At 40.2% G+C, this 21,598-nt stretch overlaps 2 protein-coding genes across 2 annotated transcripts in view; one reads left to right on the top strand and one right to left on the bottom strand.

Annotated features, from left to right (window-relative positions):
• On the bottom strand, window positions 902–16,153 carry LOC109829215 (peptide methionine sulfoxide reductase B1, chloroplastic). The gene is given in 4 exon segments (XM_020396373.1): window positions 902–1,193; window positions 1,301–1,579; window positions 1,759–1,870; window positions 15,858–16,153. Coding segments are annotated over 4 exon segments (618 nt in total). The 5' UTR covers window positions 16,054–16,153; the 3' UTR covers window positions 902–1,162.
• The window catches only part of LOC109829213 (glutathionyl-hydroquinone reductase YqjG-like), a 6,552-nt gene continuing 2,981 nt past the window's right edge, over window positions 18,028–21,598 (top strand). Inside the window, exon 1 of the mRNA XM_020396370.1 lies at window positions 18,028–18,238. Coding sequence (XP_020251959.1) covers window positions 18,167–18,238 — 72 coding nt within the window. The 5' untranslated portion in view covers window positions 18,028–18,166. The remainder of the gene's footprint in view (window positions 18,239–21,598) is intronic.

Here is a 21,598-nt window from a genome sequence, read left to right on the forward strand (position 1 = left end):
CCTGGTCGTCTAATCTTTATATCTTGCATTCTAAAAATCTCAAATCGGAATATACTAGCAAGCGGAGGAGACGTAGGAGAAACTCTGAGGGATTGAAAGAGAGAGAGCTAGTAATCTGAAATTTTACTAGGCCTAATAATAGCATAGGGAGGCTGAACTAGAATCTGAGTGATCAAATTAAACACAGGAAAAAGAAATAAAAATTAATTCCTGTCACTGAATATACTAGAGAGGAAATAACCCCATAATTTAATTGAATAAGTCTTAGAGAGAGAAATAAGGTGCTGATGTACTTTTATCAGTTAGGGAGGTAAAAAAAAAAACAAATGTTTAACAATTTTGGACCCAGAGACTGGTAGACTCTTTCCTCCGGATTTAAACTCTTAGTTTTATACATCAGACCACTTACAGTTGAATGATCAGAATCGCATGGTGCTTTGAAGATAACGATGTGATTGGTATTGTTTTTCCTGCATTAGTTTTGTTTTTGTCACGGTATAACGACGATGATAAGAGGAAGATGGCATTGATGATGATGCGACTGATATTTGTTTTTCCTGTGTCGGTTTTGTTACAGTACTACGACGATGATAAGAGGATTTGTTTTTCCTGTGTCGGTTTTGTTACAGTACTACGACGATGATAAGAGGAAGACGGCGTTAATGATGATTTGTTTCTCCTGCATAGATTTTGTTACGGTACTACAACAATGATAAGAGGAAGATGGCATTGATGGTGATGCTGATGATGACGATGATTCATCAGATCCGTTCCATTGTAGATGCTAAAGATAATGTTCTCATCAAATTTGACGTCATTTACTCGGATACTATCTACTTTTGAGCTTTAAAAAAAATTAAGTGCACCACACATTGATGAACACAATAGTCAATCAGGGCCCTGATGCAAATGTGCAGTTTGCGGATGCTATAGGATCTCAAAATGTCGACAGATGAATGAAATACAGATTTGAATGTCACAAGAAACAGCCCATATCATTTAGTTTCCAGCCATTCCATACAAACATAGGAGAATACATCAAAAGCTAGTATTTTCGTCATACGAGTTTACATGAAATCACAAGCAACACATGTATATAACACTCACAACAGAAGCCCTTCCAATATTCACGCTAGATTGCTCAATCCATTCCCGAGCCTGTCTACCGTTGAGGCTTCAGTTTAAGAGATGCACTGCAAACAAGATGAAGGAATTGAAGTTTAGCAAGACGTAAGCTAGTAACATAACCAAAGAACATATCATGCAGTATATCAGAAATCAGAAAGAAAGTTTTTCTAACCTATTTATACAATATCTTTTGCCTGTTGGTGGTGGTCCATCATCAAAGACATGGCCGAGATGAGCATCACAGTTTGCACAAAGAACCTCGGTTCGAGGCATAAAAATAATTGACATGTCTAGCTTTGATTTCACATTGTTTCCAATAGGTTCATAGTAGGACGGCCAACCAGTCCCACTATCAAATTTTGCCTTGGATCTGAAAATAAAATCACAGGTTTAAACCAACACGTAAAAAAGCAGCAGTATTGAATTTAAGGGAAAATGGCACATAAGCTCCCTCATCTATACATTTATATATATATATATATGGCCAACCAGTCCCACTATCAAATTTTGCCTTGGATCTGAAAATAAAATCACAGGTTTAAACCAACACGTAAAAAAGCAGCAGTATTGAATTTAAGGGAAAATGGCACATAAGCTCCCTCATCTATTAGGGAAATTTTGGGATCATACCCAGTGAAAGCCCTCTCTGTACCCTTTTGCCTAGTAATATAATATTGCTCCTTTGTTAGGTGCTTCTTCCACTCCTCGTCACTTATAGAAGTATAATCTAATTGGCCTGCATCTGCATAACAAATGCAAAGGAGATCAGGAAAACCAGGGGAGAAGTCAAAAAGGCTAAATTATGAAAGAAGTTAGCGTCTCCTATGAACACTATAAAAAAGCTTTATTAAGGTCATGAAGCATGCAAAAGTTCCTGCTCCAAGTTAGCTAGCTGATCCTTCTCCATAACTATTTATTCAGAAGTAGTAACCTACTCTCAGAGGAAGCTAGAGCAACTTACAAAAATAGTGCTTTTTCTAATTCAACATATATAGACAAACTTGAAACAGGAAACAAGATTCGTCGCTCAAATTAAAGGTTTTGCTTCTGCGACATATTCGCTGAAGTAAATTGTCCAATCAGACATCAAAGAGATAAGCCCAAGCCCTCCAGAAGTCAGTTTCCCACAAGCAACTTGTGCTGACTTACGTAAATAAATCACCTCCAGGTTTAGATAATACTCATTTTTTTCATCTGCAACTTGCGATGGACAGGCATAATATCAGATTTTTTTTCCTTCTAGTTAGTAGGAAGCACTCGTCACTTGTGCTGTGAATATTTGAGACTTAAATGGGCCATCTTTGAATGCCGTGGAGGCTTGTAGGAATTGACACCAAGGGCCATAGCATGAGACAACGATAACTCCTTAAATTTTCCATCTAGGTTGTCAAAATTTCAAAAAAGCTCCTATATGATACGAGATATATTCCATTTTAGTTTATTTTGTAAAGCATCTTCTGAGATTTAGTTAATTTCAGAAATCACAGACATAATGTAGTAAGATCTTCATTAGTTAGGATATGAAAAATCTTAGTTTATTTAGAAGTGAATTTGTTTTATTTGGAGACTTTCAGTTTGTTCGAAATCCTATTCTGGTTAAGACTGGATTTGCTTGAAGAATGTAGATTATTTGAAATTCTAATTTAGTTAAGAATAGAAAATTTTAACTCGATTCTCGTTTGGAACTTTGGCTCCTCTTGGCCTATAAACGTATACCATTCCATAACTGCATTAAGAGTAGAAAACTTTAACTTGATTCTCGTTTAGAACTTTGGCTCCTCTTGGCCTTTAATCGTATACCATTCCATAACTGCATTTTAACTTGAAATGGATATTTGATAATTCTTGAAGATGACATGTGAAGTGCTTGCCTATTATGTGAAAGCAATAACCTGATTTTAAAATATACAGATTTACTGAGTGTGATGCAACATGATGGTGCAAAATTTTTGACTTTGTCCATTTTTCTTATCAAATCTCTTATCAAATCTCATAAAAACCTAACTGCTACTCCCACTCAATCCTTAAATCTCATCTATACGGAATGCATATGTGAGTATAGTCTCATATTAGAAAGAAAAGAAAAGAATAATAAACTTAATCAGAAAGTTGAGGCTAATACCTCATAGCCTAACATTCTGAATTAGATTTGATTCCCAATTTTTATTTAGGTCCATCAAACTACCAAAAAGGCTTGATTCTTTCCGACAAGTGGTATTGAAGTCCAAGTTTTGGTCCCACCCCCCAAAAAATAATAATAATAATAATAATAATAATAATAAATAAAAATCTCCAAGCATTAAAAAAAGATATATTTTTGCATATATAATCTTTAAATCATATTTGGAAACCAATCTCCCAAGTAACCTACTTTGAAAAGAAAAGCCCCCCCCCCCCACCCCCCAAAAAATAATAATAATAATAATAATAATAATAATAAATAAAAATCTCCAAGCATTAAAAAAAGATATATTTTTGCATATATAATCTTTAAATCATATTTGGAAACCAATCTCCCAAGTAACCTACTTTGAAAAGAAAAACACTCAATTTTACAATATAAAACAAATTTGTTGGATATTACGAATAAATATTTGACTATTTGGTAGATATCTTTACAGTTTGGTTACAAGTTAACCAATCAAAGTTACTATTTTGTTTGTTTGGGGGTATTTTTTTTCATAGTTGATGATTTGAGAGTAGTCTTACATATACCGAGATTTGAGGAATAGTTATAAAAATATAATACAGGGTATATATACAAGAACTCTGAAAATGAAAAAAAAAATTAGGGGGCAACTTGGTTAATAATTTTACAAATCCTAGGGGATAAAATATAGGATCCCTCAAACTTTTTCAACTCTTCTTTTCCTCTCACGAGTCGTGAACAGATTGTGAATTGATTGCATGGATCTTATCCGCCTGATTCCCTCTGCCCTTACACGTGTGCATTACCCGCACCTCCGTCGCTTATTTTCAATCACAACTTATCCTGATTTATTTTCTATCATTTATCATCTTCAATTTTGGGCCCCACTGCCGAAAATCCTGGCTCCACCACTGGATGTTAGTACCCATGTTCTAGTCTGTAATACCCCAACCCTTGAGAAGGTGATGTGATTAGTATTGATAGATTTGATTGGAATACTCATACCACCAAGATGCATCTTCTTTTCGGGAACCCAACTCTTAGAAACTCCAAAGTTAAGCGTGCTTGGCCTGGAGAAATTCTAGGATGGGTGACCCCCTGGGAAGTTTTCCAGGGAGCGCGTGAGTGAGGACAAAACGTGCTGAAAAGACATGTGGTGGTTTGTGAGGTCAGTCCATCAGATCTAGTAGCTTACCGACTCCGGGATTCCGGGGCGGGGCGTGACAAATGGTATCAGAGCAAAGCCAACCGGAATTGTGAGAGCTAAATGCTATACGGCGCAAAGTGCTACGTCGAGAGGGCGGGAGCCACCTCTTGAGGCCGTAGGAGCCACCTTTAGAATCTCACACGGATGGTACGATCTTGGATGATATGATTTGGCGCAACGAGGACGTTGCGAGTTTAAGTGGGGGAGTTTGTAATACCCCAACCCTTGAGAGGGTGATGTGATTAGTATTGATAGATTTAATTGGAATACTCATACCACCAAGATGCATCTTCTTTTCGGGAACCCAACTCTTAGAAACTCTAAAGTTAAGCGTGTTTGGCCTGGAGAAATTCTAGGATGGGTGACCCCCTGGGAAGTTTTCCAGGGAGCGCGTGAGTGAGGACAAAACGTGCTGAAAAGACATGTGGTGATTTGTGAGGTCAGTCCATCAGATCTAGTAGCGTACCGACTCCGGGATTCCGGGGCGGGGCGTGCCACGCTTGTCGGTTTAGTCCAAGTTAGAGTGAGTACGGTTTCATTAGTCCATAGATGGTGGAAGACCTATGGATTCCGATAGTCATATTGTTGCTCCATAATTCTTGGTTTAGATCAGATCAGTAGAAGGCTTATCATATTGTTGCTCCATAGTTATTGGTTTAGATCAGATCAGAGGAAGGCTTATCGTTTCCTATGGATGATTGATCTAAATGAATTGTTTAGGAGGCCAAATTGCTCCACTAATACCATCCAACTTGTGCATCATTATTCTGATCCCAGAAAGATTGTTAAAACGGGCTTTGCTTGAAGTATAGAATTTCAAACAATCTGCATTCTCCAACCTATGATTTGCTTGAAGACATGACAACAGACACTCCAACCTATGATTTCTATAGTAGTTTACAACATTTCTCATGTTCCTTTCCCAATCCTAATATTCTGATTCATCATCTTCCATCTTATAGTCAAAGTTTTAAATGTCGGATGTCGGGTTTATGTCGGATGGCTGAAATTCATGTCGGATAGCGGAAATCGGGGATATATCGGGGGACATTGACTAAATATCGGATTGCCATATCGAGTAGTGCGCATATGTATAATATCATGTCCTAAATGTAATCTAAGCATTCATAAATTCAATATAAGCATACTTTATAATTCTATAGGCTAAACATATAAAAAAGTAAATAATATATGAATTTAGGTTCATAAATTCTTTCTATCGGGTTCATAAGAAACTCTTAAACATGAGAACGGGTCAAACGGGTTTGAGTATTTATCACTAAACCCAAACCCGATAATAAAAAACAGATCTTAAAAAAAAGTACCATATCGACCGATTTTTTAAAGCTAAAAAGTAGACCGATATGCCCGACATGACCCTAATATTTCCGATTTGACCCTGAAAACCGACATACAAGTTGAAAACATCCATGTCGTGTCGGTCAAGCCCTCAAACCGATATGTCGGGGGACATGTCGGACATGTCGGGCGATATTTAAAACCTTGCTTATAGTTATAATGATTCCAACGATAAAGCATCATTGTTGTTGATGTGTGCGCCTCGGGCGCGGGGCGCTACGGCCTGGGACAATTGTACCCTGCACCAGAGGCGGGGCGCTGCACACACACGAGGCGTGTGCCTCGTGTGCGCCTCGTGTGCGCTTGACATCTGCGTCATATAATAGACTATTTTTTCTGTTTTTTTATAAATATTTTACATATTACATATTTACATCATGTAATAGACTCTTTCTTGCTAGTTGCTAATTTATTTTCCATCTTTTCATGTTTAACCCATAAAAAAAACAGTAATTAGTAATTTAGTATACTTATTTCCTAATTGTAACTTCCTTTTCTAATTAACATGCTAACTAGAAAATTATGAACATGTAAATATGTAATTGTTACCTCCATTCTCCATCTTTTCATACTAACTAGTAAATAGCAATTAAGAATGCTAACTAGAAAATTATGAACAGTCATGTTTTTTTAATCACTTAATTGTTACTAAATAGCAATTAAGAATGCTAACTAGAAAATTATGAACAGTCATGTTTTTTTAATCACTTAATTGTTACTTAAAAATACATATATCATATTTTAAAAAAATTATGAACAGTCATGTTTTTTTAATCACTTAATTGTTACTTAAAAATACATATATCATATTTTAAACGAAAATACATATTTTTTAATTGTTACTTGCTTGTTTTGTTTCGTAGACTTTTGCTTATGTTGGAGATTATCTTGCATTGTGATTTGTGAAAACTTATGAACTTCTTTATGTTATGCATGTTAATTAAGACTTTTTCGTGATTTAGTAGGTAAAATTATATTTCTTGGTCTTTTTATGTGACAATTTATAAACATGTTGCTTATATGCTTTTTTGTCTTATGTTGAAAAATATTAGTTTGAGTTGTACGCCTCAATTCAGTGAGGCGTGCGCATCGTTGTGCATCTTGCACATGGTGTGCGTAAGGAGCCTTTGCTCCCCGCATTGCGCCTTGCGCCTCGATAACAATGTAAAGCATTATCGTCTTGTTCACAAAGACATTGTTATAGTCCCCTATGTAGTGCAGCGACGCAGCGGAATCCACAAAGTTACCGAGAGAGAAGGCACACACATAATCAAATCAAAAATAACAGCACAAACTCAAAACAGGAGATTTACGTGGTTCGGCAACTTGCCTACGTCCACGGGGCAAGAAGGGGAGGGTTTTTCACTATTAGAGAGAGAACACAAAATAAAGATTACAAATCACTCATAAACCCTCAAATTAATCTCTCAAACAAAGCTCTCAACTCTCACCAATTTGCTCTCACAAGAAAGCTCAAAATCACCCCTTATCCCTCCCTCTCAATTCAGAACAAATTCTGATCAATATAAAACCCTAAAATCGTGTTTCAATATATATTAAAACACAGATCCAAACAGAACAGAAAACCAAGCTCAGGCCTCAAGTCCAGGCCTAAACCCGACTCGCGGTCGACCGTCGACAAAGTCAAGACGAGATTTTTACAAAAAAAGATCCCACCTTTATCACCAAACGAAGCCCTAGATGAACTTCCAAAGCGATCTACTCCTCCAAATAGCCCAAGCGTTGCCCGTGCTCTGATACCACTTGTTGTGACTGATGCTTTGAGAAACCAAACCAACGAACGCCGAGAGAAAGACCAAACAAAACACAAACACCAAGGTTTTACGTGGTTCGGCAAATTGCCTACGTCCACGGGGCAAGAAGGGGGTGGGTTTTCACTAATAGAGAAGGAGAGTACAAATTGAGATTACAAATCGCTCAAACGAACCAACTAATCTCACCAACAAATCTCTCAATCTCTCAACCAATAACCCTAACAAATAGCTCAGAAAGATCTCTCTTTTTCTGTGCTCCAAAACCCCAAAACTCTCCTCACAAAACCCTCAAATCGTATTGGTATTTATACCAAAACAGAAACCCAAACAGACTGCAAATAGGAACCTGAACTTTCCAAAAAACCCGTCATAAGTCGACTTATCAGTCTGCATAAGTCGACTTGGCAGAGCGAAAAACAGCAACTGGAGAAGAGATCATAAGTCGACTTATCAGACCTGATAAGTCGACTTGGCAGAGCAAAAAACCAACAATCCAGAGCAGAACGTAAGTCGACTCATGCACCAACATAAGTCGACTTACCATAAGTCGACTTATGCCTGTGCATGAGTCGACTTATGACCAAAAATCTGCTTTTTCCAATTCTTCTCCACAATTCTCCACCTCGGCGAAGTTTTCCCAAAACTGAGCCGACACCAACCAAACAAATGCCTCACATGCTGAGACCCAAATGAGAGTGTGAACACTCACCCCAAATGTCGATGTCGCTCACCAAATCGGCTGCATCAAAATGACTGCCTACGTATCCTTTGCCCAAGGAATCAAGCCTTCACGTAGTTCACCCAAACGGCCTCCAAAGGCCCTCAATCAAATAGAAAAGTCTGCAACTCTTCTCCAATATCACCAAACGATCTGCAACTGATAGTATTCCCAATGACCCCAAATTGAGACAAATCAAACACCTCCACCTGAGGTAAACCAATGGCCATATCCAAACTATATCTACCAGCTGCAACTGAATCCAAAACCAATCCATCATCTGCATCCAAAACCAAATGATCTCCAACCTGTGTCACCTTAGCTGGAATCCCAAATGACGCAGTATGATCTGGAGTATGTGGAGTAATCTCCACCCAACGTGGAGTAGCATCACTCTCCACCTGCTGCGATATCCAAATGACCTGATCAACACTCTCCACCTGCCGAGAGTCAAAAGTGACATACCTGCTCAGAACAAAATCAGAAGCTCCCAAACGATAATCAACTGAGCCTCCGAACCCCAAACGCGCAATCGGATCCAATCTCACATCCACGATGTGACCAAATGCTGGGTATCCAAATATCCGACGCGACCCAAAATCTGAAGCAGCTCCACCAGATCTAATAACTCCTAAAGCAGCAGTCGGCGACCTATGCATAAGATGACCCAAATATGTCGAAGCCCGCACACCAATGCCAATGCTCGACATCAAACGCCGATCCTCCTCCAGAAAGGAACGACCCATCGAAACTGTCATCTCATCTCGTCGCCCCAAAGTCTCCACACCAATGAAGTGTCTCCTATTGCCGTGAGCTCGGCACCAACGCAAGAAAGGACCCCTACCAAAGCTGAAACAATGAGTTACCTTTCTGCCAATACACTTCTTCCAATTGTTGTTGACTTCTAGGACTTTACACCAACGGGAACTGGTCGCGACCCAATAATGCCTAGAACAATCACCAACTGTGGAAACCAAGATACGATTACCTCCCAATGATGCCTCCTTGGAAGGCCCCCAAATGCCTGACTGAACACCTCCAAAAAGACCCCTCGCTCGATGGATAGAAGTGCCAAACTCCACCACGGTCTCGCTCATCCTAATGTGCTCACAGGACTTCAATCTGCAGGTCATAGCACTCCTCAACAACCAATGCACGGTATTACCAATCATATACCCCAGCACCAAACAATGCCACAGTCTAGCCGAATCTGATGAAGTCGTCATTTCCCTATCAATCACCGTGCTTCCGTGCAAATAATACAAATTTCTTCTTCTGACGCCCTTCATCACAATCATGGACCCAAATGTAACCTTCAAGCGTGCATCCGCCAAGGTCACCCTATAGCCAGCTGCCTCCAAAGCTCCAAGTGAAATGATGTTCTTCTTCAACTGAGGAACGAACCTCACTCCAACCAACTCCCGAATCACCCCGTCACTCATCCTGATCCGAACAGTACCAATACCACCAATAGAGCATTTGTGATCATTCCCCATGAGCACGAAATCCCCTCTTTCCAACTCCTGAAAGCTGGAGAACCAATCCCTCCTAGGGCAAATGTGGTATGTAGCACCCGAATCCAATATCCACTCTGTAGAGTAGGCAACACAAACTGACGGCAGTGCAGATAACGAGTAGCCCGAAGAATCCGAATCTGAATCGTTGCCACTAGCCTTGACAACATTCGCCTCTGAAGCTTGAATAGCTTTTCCCTTATTCTTCCCGGCTCGATCAACTAACTTTGGGCAATCGGCTTTCCAATGTCCATCTTCTTTGCAAAAGGCACATTGATTCTTACGAACTCCAAGATGTGCCCCTCTAGACTGCGACCTCCCACTACGGTTTGGACCCTTTGCTCTTGCGACCAACGCCCCCGCTACCGGCTCAAACGAAGTCTCCTTATCCTTCTTTCGAAGCTGATAATTCACAAGTGCAGCGGTGACCTCACTATACGAAAGAGATGCCTTCCCATTAATAAGAGTAAGAACGAAGGTCTCATATTCCTCGTCAGGCAAGGAACTCAATAGCAACAACGCCTTGTCCTCATCTTCAATCTTAACATCCACATTCGCCAAATCCGCAAGAAGCTTCGTGTAGTGGTTCATGTGATCACCAATGGAGGTTCCTTTCTTCAACTGGAAGCGGTAAAGCCTCCTCTTCAAATGCAAGCGATTCTCCACACTCTTGGTCAAATACTTGCTCTCAAGGATCTCCCAAATCTTCTTTGCAGAAGTCTCATTGATCACATCATACTTTAGATCTTGAGTGAGACAAGACCTAATCACACCACACGCCGTTCGATTCATCTTTTTCCAAACCTTCTCATCAATGTTGTCCGGTTTCCCGTCCAACTCCAACGTATCTTCCAAATTTTGCGCGTTGAGCGCATCCATGACTTCGCATCGCCAAAGTCCAAAATTGTTTGTGCCATTGAACTTTTCCACATCAATCTTCATTGAGTGGATATTCAAGCTTTGGACGGTCTTCACGCCGGAAGTACTGCCCACAACTCCTTCTTTCTCGGCCATAATCCTCAAGGCACCACCAAACCAATGCGGAAACAAACGAGAAATAGATCCAAACTGAAAAAGACGAGATTTTTACAAAAAAAGATCCCACCTTTATCACCAAACGAAGCCCTAGATGAACTTCCAAAGCGATCTACTCCTCCAAATAGCCCAAGCGTTGCCCGTGCTCTGATACCACTTGTTGTGACTGATGCTTTGAGAAACCAAACCAACGAACGCCGAGAGAAAGACCAAACAAAACACAAACACCAAGGTTTTACGTGGTTCGGCAAATTGCCTACGTCCACGGGGCAAGAAGGGGTTGGGTTTTCACTAATAGAGAAGGAGAGTACAAATTGAGATTACAAATCGCTCAAACGAACCAACTAATCTCACCAACAAATCTCTCAATCTCTCAACCAATAACCCTAACAAATAGCTCAGAAAGATCTCTCTTTTTCTGTGCTCCAAAACCCCAAAACTCTCCTCACAAAACCCTCAAATCGTATTGGTATTTATACCAAAACAGAAACCCAAACAGACTGCAAATAGGAACCTGAACTTTCCAAAAAACCCGTCATAAGTCGACTTATCAGTCTGCATAAGTCGACTTGGCAGAGCGAAAAACAGCAACTGGAGAAGAGATCATAAGTCGACTTATCAGACCTGATAAGTCGACTTGGCAGAGCAAAAAACCAACAATCCAGAGCAGAACGTAAGTCGACTCATGCACCAACATAAGTCGACTTACCATAAGTCGACTTATGCCTGTGCATGAGTCGACTTATGACGAAAAATCTGCTTTTTCCAATTCTTCTCCACATCCGGTCGACTGCCGAAGTCATCGCGGTCGACCATACGGCCTCCAAAATGTTCCCTTCGTCAATTTGCCTGAACTTCGTCGTCGTCGTTTCCGTTTCTACAATTCTCCACCTCAATGAAGTTTTTCCAAAACTGAGCTGACACCAACCAAATCAAACGTCTCACTTGTTACGTCAAGTACGAAGTGGAACAATTCACAACAAGTTGAGAACCAAATGAGAATGCGAACAAACTCTAAATATCAGTATCAACTCATCAAACCGGTTGCATCAAAATGACTGTCTAAGTATCATCTTGCCTAAGGAATCAAGGCTCACGTAGTTCATCCAAATGGTCGCAAACGACCTCAATCAACTAGAAGAATTCTCAATCCTTCACCAACCTTTCGATCATCAACACTAACCAATCTACAGCTGATCACGCCCCTGTTGGCCTCAAAGTGCAAAGACAAACTCTCTTCTAAACTTGCATCTCTCCCTACCAACTCTGTCTTGGAGCTTAACCCCTCAACTCTATATGTAAAAGAAATACAATTACCAACCATAGCCAAATTTGAGCTGTATCCACCCGCTGCACTCGAAATTTGATCCTGAACCTCCAGTTCCTGATCCTCAAACTCATCATCTGTATCAACATCAACTATCTGATCCCCAAACTGTGTCACCTCAGCTGGAATACCAAATAATACAGAATGATCTGGAGAATAAGGAGTAATCTCTATCAAACGTGAAGTGACATCACTCTCCACCCGTTACGATACATCTATGATCTGTCTAAAACTCTCCACCTGTTGAGAGTTAATAGGCTCCATCATCGAAGCCTCATCAAAAGTGACACTACCAGACCAACTATCCAATGGAGTTTTACCTCCAATTACAGCAGAGGGCAACCAGTAAATAATATGGCTCGAATATGTCAAAGTCTCAGCCTAGAACCTCTTCTACAAACTTCTACTTGACAACAAACACCGTTCCTTCTCCAGCAAGGCACGGTTCTTCAAATTTACCACCCCATCTAGTTGCCCCAAGATTTCTCTTCCATCAAAGTGTCTCAAAATGCCCTGAGCACGACACAAATACAAAAACAGTTCCTTCTTGTACTTCCTACCAAAATCAGAACGGAGTACTTTGCCTTTTTTGTCTGTCTTAGTCTCTATACACTTATTCCATCAGTTGAAGACTACTAGGACTTTACTCAAACGGCACGTAGTTGCAACTCAAAATTGCCTAGAACAGTCATCAACAAAGAAAACCAGATATCTATTACCTCCTAATGATGCCTCCTTAGAAGGTCCCCAAACGCCTACGTGAACTCCATCTAGAAGACCCTTAGCTCGATGAATAGAAATGCCAAACTTTACCTCGGTCTTCTTGCTTATATCAAAATATTCACTGGACTTCAAACTGCAGGTCAATGCACCTTTCTCCAATCAATACTGGAATGGCTCGGCCTTAAATGTCGTAGTCTAATCAAATCAATAGAAGTCGCCAGTTCTTCACATGTAACCGTATTTCCAATCAAGTAGTACAAGTTACTCCTCCTGACATCCTTCATCACAATACGAGAGCCTCTCACAATCTCGAGAACCGCGTCCTCAATACGAACTTTCAGACCCTTTCCAGCTAAAACTCCAATCGAGATCAGGTTCTTCCTCAAGGAAGGAACATATCTCACACCATGTAACTCTCTAACTATCCCAGCATACATTTTGATACAAATTTTACCTATTCTAATGATCTGGCATGCACGGTTATCACCCATGTATACCATACCACCATCCAGCTTCTCAAAACTAAAAAATTATTTCTTTTTAGGACACACATGATAGGTTGCACCACTATCCAACATTCATTCGGATTCCTCCGAATAGCAACCTGTAGGACTGATAGACAGTGAAAAAATAGATAAATCAAAAATATTACCATCCGATTCGACGATGTTTGCTTCCGATGATGGTTGTTTCTCTTTTCCCTTCTGCTTGTTCTTCATCTATTCGTTGAGCTTTAGACAATCTTTCTTCTAATGACCAGTCTCTTTACACCAAGTACACTGATCTTTGCCAACTGTAGGATGTCTTACTCTAGACTGCGACTTCCAATTCTTTCGATTTGGACTTTTCCCTCTTACGGTCAATGCCTCTGCTATTGTGTCGTTTGAAGACTCCTTATCTTTCTTCCTTCGCTGATAATTCACAAGAACAGTGGTAACCTCACTCTACGAAAGGGACACATTCTCATTGATTAGGATTAGAACGAATGTCTCATATTCCTCATCTGGAAAGGAACTTAACAACAACAATGTCTTGTCCTCATCCTCGATCATAACATCCACATTCGACAAATCCGCAAGAAGTTTCGTGTAGCTGTTCATGTGATCACCAATTGAGATTCCCTTCTTTAACTGGAAACGATAAAATCTCCTCTTCAAATGCAAACGATTTTCAACACTCTTTATCAAATACTTGCTTTCATAAATCTCCCAAATCTTCTTTACAGATGTTTCATTGATCACATCATATTTTAGATCCTGTGTTAAACAAGACCCAATAACTCCACACGTCGTCTGATTCGTCTTTTTTCAAACCTTTCTTCAATATCATCCGGTTTGCCATCCAATTCTAAAGTATCCTCCAAATTTTACGCGTTCAACTCATCCAAAACCTCACATCTCCATAAACCAAAGTTGTTTGTGCCATTAAAGTTCTCCACATCGATCTTTGTAAAGTGAATATTCAAACTTTGAATGGTCTTCACGTCAGAAGTACCACTCTCAACACCCGATGCATCTTCTTTCCCATCCATTTTCCTCAAAACACCAACAAACTAATACGGAACAAACTGAAGAATAGATCCAAATTGATAAAAGATAGATTTTTTACAAAAAAGATCTCACATTTATCTCCAATTGAAACCCTAGAAGAGCTTCCAAAGCCATCTACTTCTCCACCAAACCCCAAGCGTAGCCCGAAGCTCTTATACCACTTGTAGTGCGGCGGCACAACGGAATCCACAAAGTTGCCGAGAGAGAAGGCACACACAGAATCAAATCAAAAATAATAGCACAAACTCAAAACAGTAGATTTACGTGGTTCGGCAAGTTGCCTACGTCAACGAGATAAGAAGGAGAGGGGTTTTCACCATTAGAGAGAACACAAAACTCAAACCCTAAAATTAATCTCTCAAACAAAGCTCTCAACTCTCACCAATTTGCTCTCACAAGAAAGCTCAAAATCACCCCTTTATCCCTCTCAATTCAGAACAAATTCTGATCAATATAAAACCTTAAAATCGCGTTTTAATATATATCAAAACACAAACCCAAACAGAACAGGAAACCAAGTCCAGGCCTAAACCCGACTCGCGATCGACTGCCGATAAAGTCGCGGTCGACCGTGGCAAACGACAGAAACCAAAAATCGATTACAAGGTTTGGCGATCGACCGCGGCGGTCGACTGGCCGGAGTGCAGAAACACACCCTGTACTCGTGCATGTTTCCGGTCGATCGCCGAAGTCATCGCGATCGATCATACAGCCTCCAAAATGTTCCCTTCGTCAATTTGTTTGAACTTCATCGCCATCGTTCCCGTTTCTACACCCTGCAATTTGAAGATGCTAACTTACTTTTGGGTTTTTCACACTCCACATGGATATGCAAGTTGGATAAACATTTTTTGGAAGAATTATTTCCTTCCACGATACAACATATATGTAAATGTATAATACACAATGTAAAATAGGAAACGATGAAGATTGGTGAGTACACATGAAGTTTGTTCTTACAAACCAGTACTTTCGTCATCCTTCATAAAAGAGATATTATGATCCTCCACCTCCATATGATGTCTAATGTACTTTAAGAAGATCTAATTAGTTTTAAGTATTGTCTGACCTCGAATTCCAAATATCTATTTTTTAGGGTCCAACATCCAAATTAAAATCGCTTTCTGTGAACACAGAACAAAAATCATTGCGCAATCCTCAAAACACCAAAGAAAACTGCATTTAGCCCACTAAATTGAACTTGTCAGTGATTAATCCTAACTCCTTAGCTAGAACCGCAATTTTGTTGCTGCTACAACGACAAAATCTAAACTTGATGAAGAAATCATCAACAGGATTGCCTTTATCATCACCAAATGATACCACATCCAAAAAAAAAGCAAAAAATAAAAAATAAAAATAAAAATCGAACCTTGGGCTTGTTCTGGTTTCTGAGAAGAAGCAGAGGAACCCATCACAGAAAACAATCGCAACTCCGACCTCTTGCGCTCGTTCAGAGCTCGGGATTTGAAGAGAAGAGATGGGGTTTTGGGGCGCAGTGGCGATGTGAAGGATGACAGAGCTGCAGTATTTGATGCAAGACTAAATCTTGCGGCCATTGTTTCCATAAAAAAGGGATATTTAAAGACTTAAGCAATAGCTTCCATAAAATAGGGATTTTTAAAGTCTTAAAGCAATTATTTATGTTTAGGTTTGAGCTCAAATATGACGGCCACCAAATTATTTCCATGGTCACTAGCTTGTGAACGTACGTGGCTTTTGACTCTGGATGCTCTCGATCATTCTAAAGATATGCCCATTTTATTTTTTTTGTCATTTTCAGAGAACAATCTTTTTATTTTGAATTTTTAATATTTGCATTTGAATGCTAGTAGAAAACATATTAAAAATTACAATTCTATCTACAAACATCATTTACAACTTTATTCTTTCAGGAAAAATACTAGCTAGAATATTTTGACTTTACACGAATTTGAAATTGGACATGTGCACTTAGGGTAGGGCGTGGGTCGGGTCGACCCGCGGGCTAATCCGGCCCAGCTCGACTTGGGTCAAGATCCAGCCCGACCCGTAGTAGGTGGGGCCCGACTTAACCCATGATATATCCGGGTAAGAGCCGGGCTGAGTCTAGTCCTAGACACAAGGTCAGAGAATTAGGTTAGCACAGCCTGATCCACCCCGGTCCATAATACATATTTTTAGGAAAAATTATGTTAATGCCCCAAATTTGAGAAGCCTATGTGACCCAGCCCCTCTTACTTTACCAATGTGCTTAAGCCCTCAATTATTAAAAAATTATGCCCCAGCCCCTCCAGCTCATCTTTAGCCCAATTTTATATGTATTTTACCCAAAACCTAACTTTACTCCTCCTCAAAATCACTATTATCTCTCTTCCATCAAAATGCTCATGTCTTCTTTCTCCTCTTCATCCCCTATCCTCATTTGAAAATCCAAGCACCCTTAACCATAGCAATCTCACATCCTTCTCCTCCCGCTGCAATCACTCCTCCCCCGCTACCACCCTTGACCTCCTGATCCTCATTCCCTCATCCTTTGCTCCTGCTCCTTCCTCATCCTCTCCTCTGTCTCTCGCCTCCTCTGAGTCCTCTCCCAAGTAATTCTAACCTCATCCACAAACCCTCTCTCCTTCCTCCTCCTCCTCCTCCACCCCTCCTCAGAATCTCCTTATTCTGCTCCCACAAGTGCAAAAATCCTAGGTGCAAGGGATTGAAGAAGGCACTAAAGTTCGGTGTCCAGATTTAGACCGAGGATTGCGTGAGGGAGAAAAGGAGTAGAAGGAGATCTAAGATCTACCGTGGAAAGGTGGGCAGCAAGAGAGGACCCCATAATGAGGTTCTACATGCCGAGCTGAGAAAGATGGTGTCGGTTAATGGTCGGTCTGTGCTGTTATTTCGAGCGAGGTGCAGGTGCCCGCTAGCAAAGCTGGAGGTGTGGGGCCGAAGAAAGGGCTGATGCAGAATTGGAGGTTAGGGTTAGGGTTTTGGCACTTCAAGGCAGTTGGATGCAATAAAGGTGTTTGATGAAATGTCGCACAAGAAAAAAGAAAATTATTATGTTCTATAACTTAAGTCTATCGAGAACCTTGAAGTAGCAACTGTAGATAGAGACGTCTACACTATCACCCAATTTTTGCGTAGACCACTTATAGTTTTATTGTTAATGATAGACCCCTTCAGGCTTTAGTGAATTTTTTTCTGAGTTTTTTAGCTTCAGAGAAAATTGTTTTTAGCATATAGACCTCCCGAGAATAACAGAATCGAATAAAATTCACTCTGGAGTTATATATGCAACAACAAAAATAGATATAAGAATTGAATAGAATTCACTCTAGAGCTATATGTGCAACAACAAAAATAGAGGATCTATTTGCAATTGGACACTAGTACATATGACATATTTCTCAATTTATCCCAAAAAAAAAAAAAATTCAACTTTTAGTGTATGTCATGAGATGAGCACGTGGGCTTCCGCATGCAATGGTGTTGACCATCATTTTTTTCGAACAGAGCACTTCATTTTTATTTATTTACTTTGGAGTAAAGAACACTCCATTTTTTAAGTAATAGAGTCTACAATTTATTATTTGTCATTCTGCCTTGTTTTATTGGCTCTTTCGGTATTTAGCGCAGACCTGCTCAAAACTAAGCAAGTTCAAAGCCCAACTTTGATCCCTTCAAAGGGGTTGTTTGCGTTGCTGTATGATCTCTTCGATTTCTCTTCAGCTGCCATTGAGACCCTTTCGTCGGAGCAAGTCCTTCTCCACTCTGAAGGTATGATTCTCTTCGCTCAGATCTCATACATTGCGATGGTAGTATTACGTGCTTTTATATGGCTGGATTAATTTGTATTGGGAGTATTAACTTCTGATTGAGTTGGGAGCGTAATCTTATAACATTTCTCGAATTTTTAACTTGGGGCGTCGCAAGGAAATTAATGCATGTCCAAAGTTTCTGAAGGTTTGATTATGGATGGGTATTTGGGTCTGCTGAAGTTGATGAAGCCCTCTTTATGAAAGAAATATTATGATATATACCAATGAGTAATTTTTGCATAGTAAGGGGGGATCATTGTTCGTATTGATTTCAAGAATGTGACCTGAAAAGCCATTGGAGGGTTTGGATGACGCTATTCATTTGATTTGTTAAAAATGCCAATGAGTAATTTGTTTTGTATTGAGACTCAATGAGTACAATACGTGAGACTCAAACCACCACCAGAATACTAGGCACTTTTACACTAGATTCCCCTCCTTATAAATACATCCACACTTTTGTAAATTCCCAATATGGAACAAGTAAATGGGGCACCATCACCACATTACTGACCGATTTTGAAACTACTATGGATGTCCACAGTTAGGATTTATCCTTGTATTTCAGGTAATCCTAGTTGGACTTAGATTGATGATTGAATTTTATTTGAAAGAATCAATCTGGAACCAGAGCACGGTCAATTAGCAGCGGTTTCATCTTTAGGAAAAGGTTCAATCTTGCGGCGTGGAAATAGAAATTTCTTTAGTGATGAAGACCAATGTTACATTACACGTTGGGCGCTTCTAGGCGTCGGACTTGGCACCCAGCGCTTAGTCGCCTAGGCGGACGCCTAAGCGTTTTCTGGGCGTTTTTTTTTTCTTTCTTCATTTAAGTAGTGGTCGATGAGGTTTTGCTGAAGGTTGGAGAGGTAGTGGAGGTGTTCATATTTGGAGGTTAATGGAGTTTGGAGGACGTGTAGGCTACGACACATAAAATCACAATCAAACCTACAGGGTGCAATCTACGTAAGCAAACAATGCTCTCCTAAATGCTCGTAAAATCTAGGTGGGCAGCCTAAATACCGCCTAAGCGCTAGGCGCTAGTTAGGCGGCCTAGGTACCGCCTAGGTCTAGGCGTACACCTAAGCGGAGTAGGCGGAGGTTTTTTAAAACAGTGATGAAGACTAAGATTAAGAAGTTTGATGGTAAGAGGGACATTTAACTTTGGCAAAAAAAGGACGGAGGCAATCTTGATTCAACACTATCTAGACCAAGCTTTGCTAGGAGTTAATAATAATTCGACAAAAGATGACAAGTGGTGACTTGGTGAAGATGGATTAGAAGGTGCAGAGTACGGTTTGACTCTTTTTTATTTGTGAAGTGGCGAACAACTGGATTGAGGTGAGAAAACCACTATTAGGATGTGAAAAAAAACTTGAGAAGTTGTACGTGGCCAAGAATTTATTCACCAACTTGTACTGGAAGCAGCAGTTCTATGGACTACAGATGAATAAAGGTACACCGTGTTGGAGCATGTGAGCACCTTCAACAAGATCAAGACCAAGTTAGCGGCAATAAGGTCAGATCTTGAAGATGTGGAGAATGCGATGATTTTCCTAAACTCTCTTCCGGGGATTATCAACATCTAAAATACAGTGTTGTAGGCAAGGAGACAATCTCCATGGATGGTGTTCAAGCGACACTTCTTATGCAGAAGTTTTACTGATGACCGAATGTTGGTGATGAGTCAGGTGCTGGGTTGGTAGTAGATATGAGCGGGAGGAGATCTTCAAGTAGGACAAATTCACAGGCTACGTGGTGTTACTTTGCCAAAGGAAGAGTCATGTTAAGAAAGACTGCTTCAAACGATAAGCGTGGCTGATGCGGCAAAAGACGGAGGATTGGACTATAGCCCAATCATCATATGCAATGAGTATTATGAAAAGTCAACTAGATGATGCGTTGGCGGTTCCAAAGGATAAAATTCAATGAGTAAAAGTATTGTTAGTTTCCAGAAAGGAGAATTTTTTAAAATATGTTAGTTCTAATAAGTATTTAGCAAAACCGATTATTTTGCTAAATATTTAGCAAAACCGATCTCTTTTTGGTCAACTGACCAAAGCTAGCTAAAAAGAAGTCGGTTTTGCTGAATTTTATTTTCGAAACACACAGAACTAATAGTCCTATTTGTTTAGTGACTGCTAATCACGCCCTAAGCAAATTGAAAAAAACCCAGGAGACTAGTAGTCGTGTGGGTTTTTTCTGCACGGTAACAACGCCCTCTTCTCCCTCCACCACCATCACCATCTTCTCTCCCTCCTCCCTCCATCACCACCACCACTACTTCTTCTTCTTCTTCTTCTTAACAACCCCTCTCCCCTCCATCATCACCATCTTCTTCTTCTCCCCCCCCCCCTCACCACCACCATCATCATCATCATCTCCATCACCACCACTTCTTCTTCTTTCTTCGCCAGTTGGAAAGCCGCAGGGAGGAGGAGGGAGAGGGAGGGGAGGAGGGGGGGAGGGGGAGGGAGAGTAGAGCACGGAGGTCAAGAGGGGAGTATTAATCTTAGTGGTTGGATTGAGTTGCAAAAATCAAGCAAATTATTACAATGTGGTGCCTCTTTATCTGATTTTCTAGAGGATGAACTAGGATGGGGATTAAGATTGGAGGTCATTTCAATCAGCTTCATCACATCCGTTGAGTACATGTGCCAGCTTGAGCAGAGCACCAATGCAGGGGTTATTATTGTGTAGAAAAAAATCCATGGGACTACTAGTCCCGTGGGTTTTTCTCGATTTACTTAAGGCGTGATTAGCGACCATTAAACACATCAGACTACTAGTCTCATGTGTTTCAAAAACAAAATACAGCAAAATCGACCTTTTTTTTACCAGCTTTGGTGAGTTAGCCAAAAAAAGTCGATTTTGCTAAATTTTTAGCAAAACGATCGACTTTGCTAAATATTTATCAGAGCTGGCCTATTTTTTAAAATTCTCCTTTCCAGAAACAACACTTCTTGTGGTGGTTTGGGTATTGGATTGTGAACATCGACACATATTTTTTCCCATATAAGTCTGTTTGACTCTGTGTAAGGAGTCAAGGAGACTATCTAAAGGGCGGATGGCACGAGATGTGACATCAAGGGTGGTGGCAAGAAGAAGAGGAGCATTGTCGCCTTGCAAATGTTTGGTTAGTTCTAAAGGCAAGACAAAATCTGATATTATTAGGGGTGCTTGACCCTGTAGGGTATCAAGCCAAAATGCACAAAAGAAGTCATCACTATAAACCATACTATATACCATGGTAAGAAGCTCATCCTAGTAGAGAAGAAGTGTGGAGATAACTTGTATCGGGTGTCTGAAGGGATTGGTG

Source organism: Asparagus officinalis, chromosome 1 (genome assembly GCF_001876935.1).
Source record: "Asparagus officinalis chromosome 1, Aspof.V1, whole genome shotgun sequence".
Taxonomy (NCBI): domain Eukaryota; kingdom Viridiplantae; phylum Streptophyta; class Magnoliopsida; order Asparagales; family Asparagaceae; genus Asparagus; species Asparagus officinalis.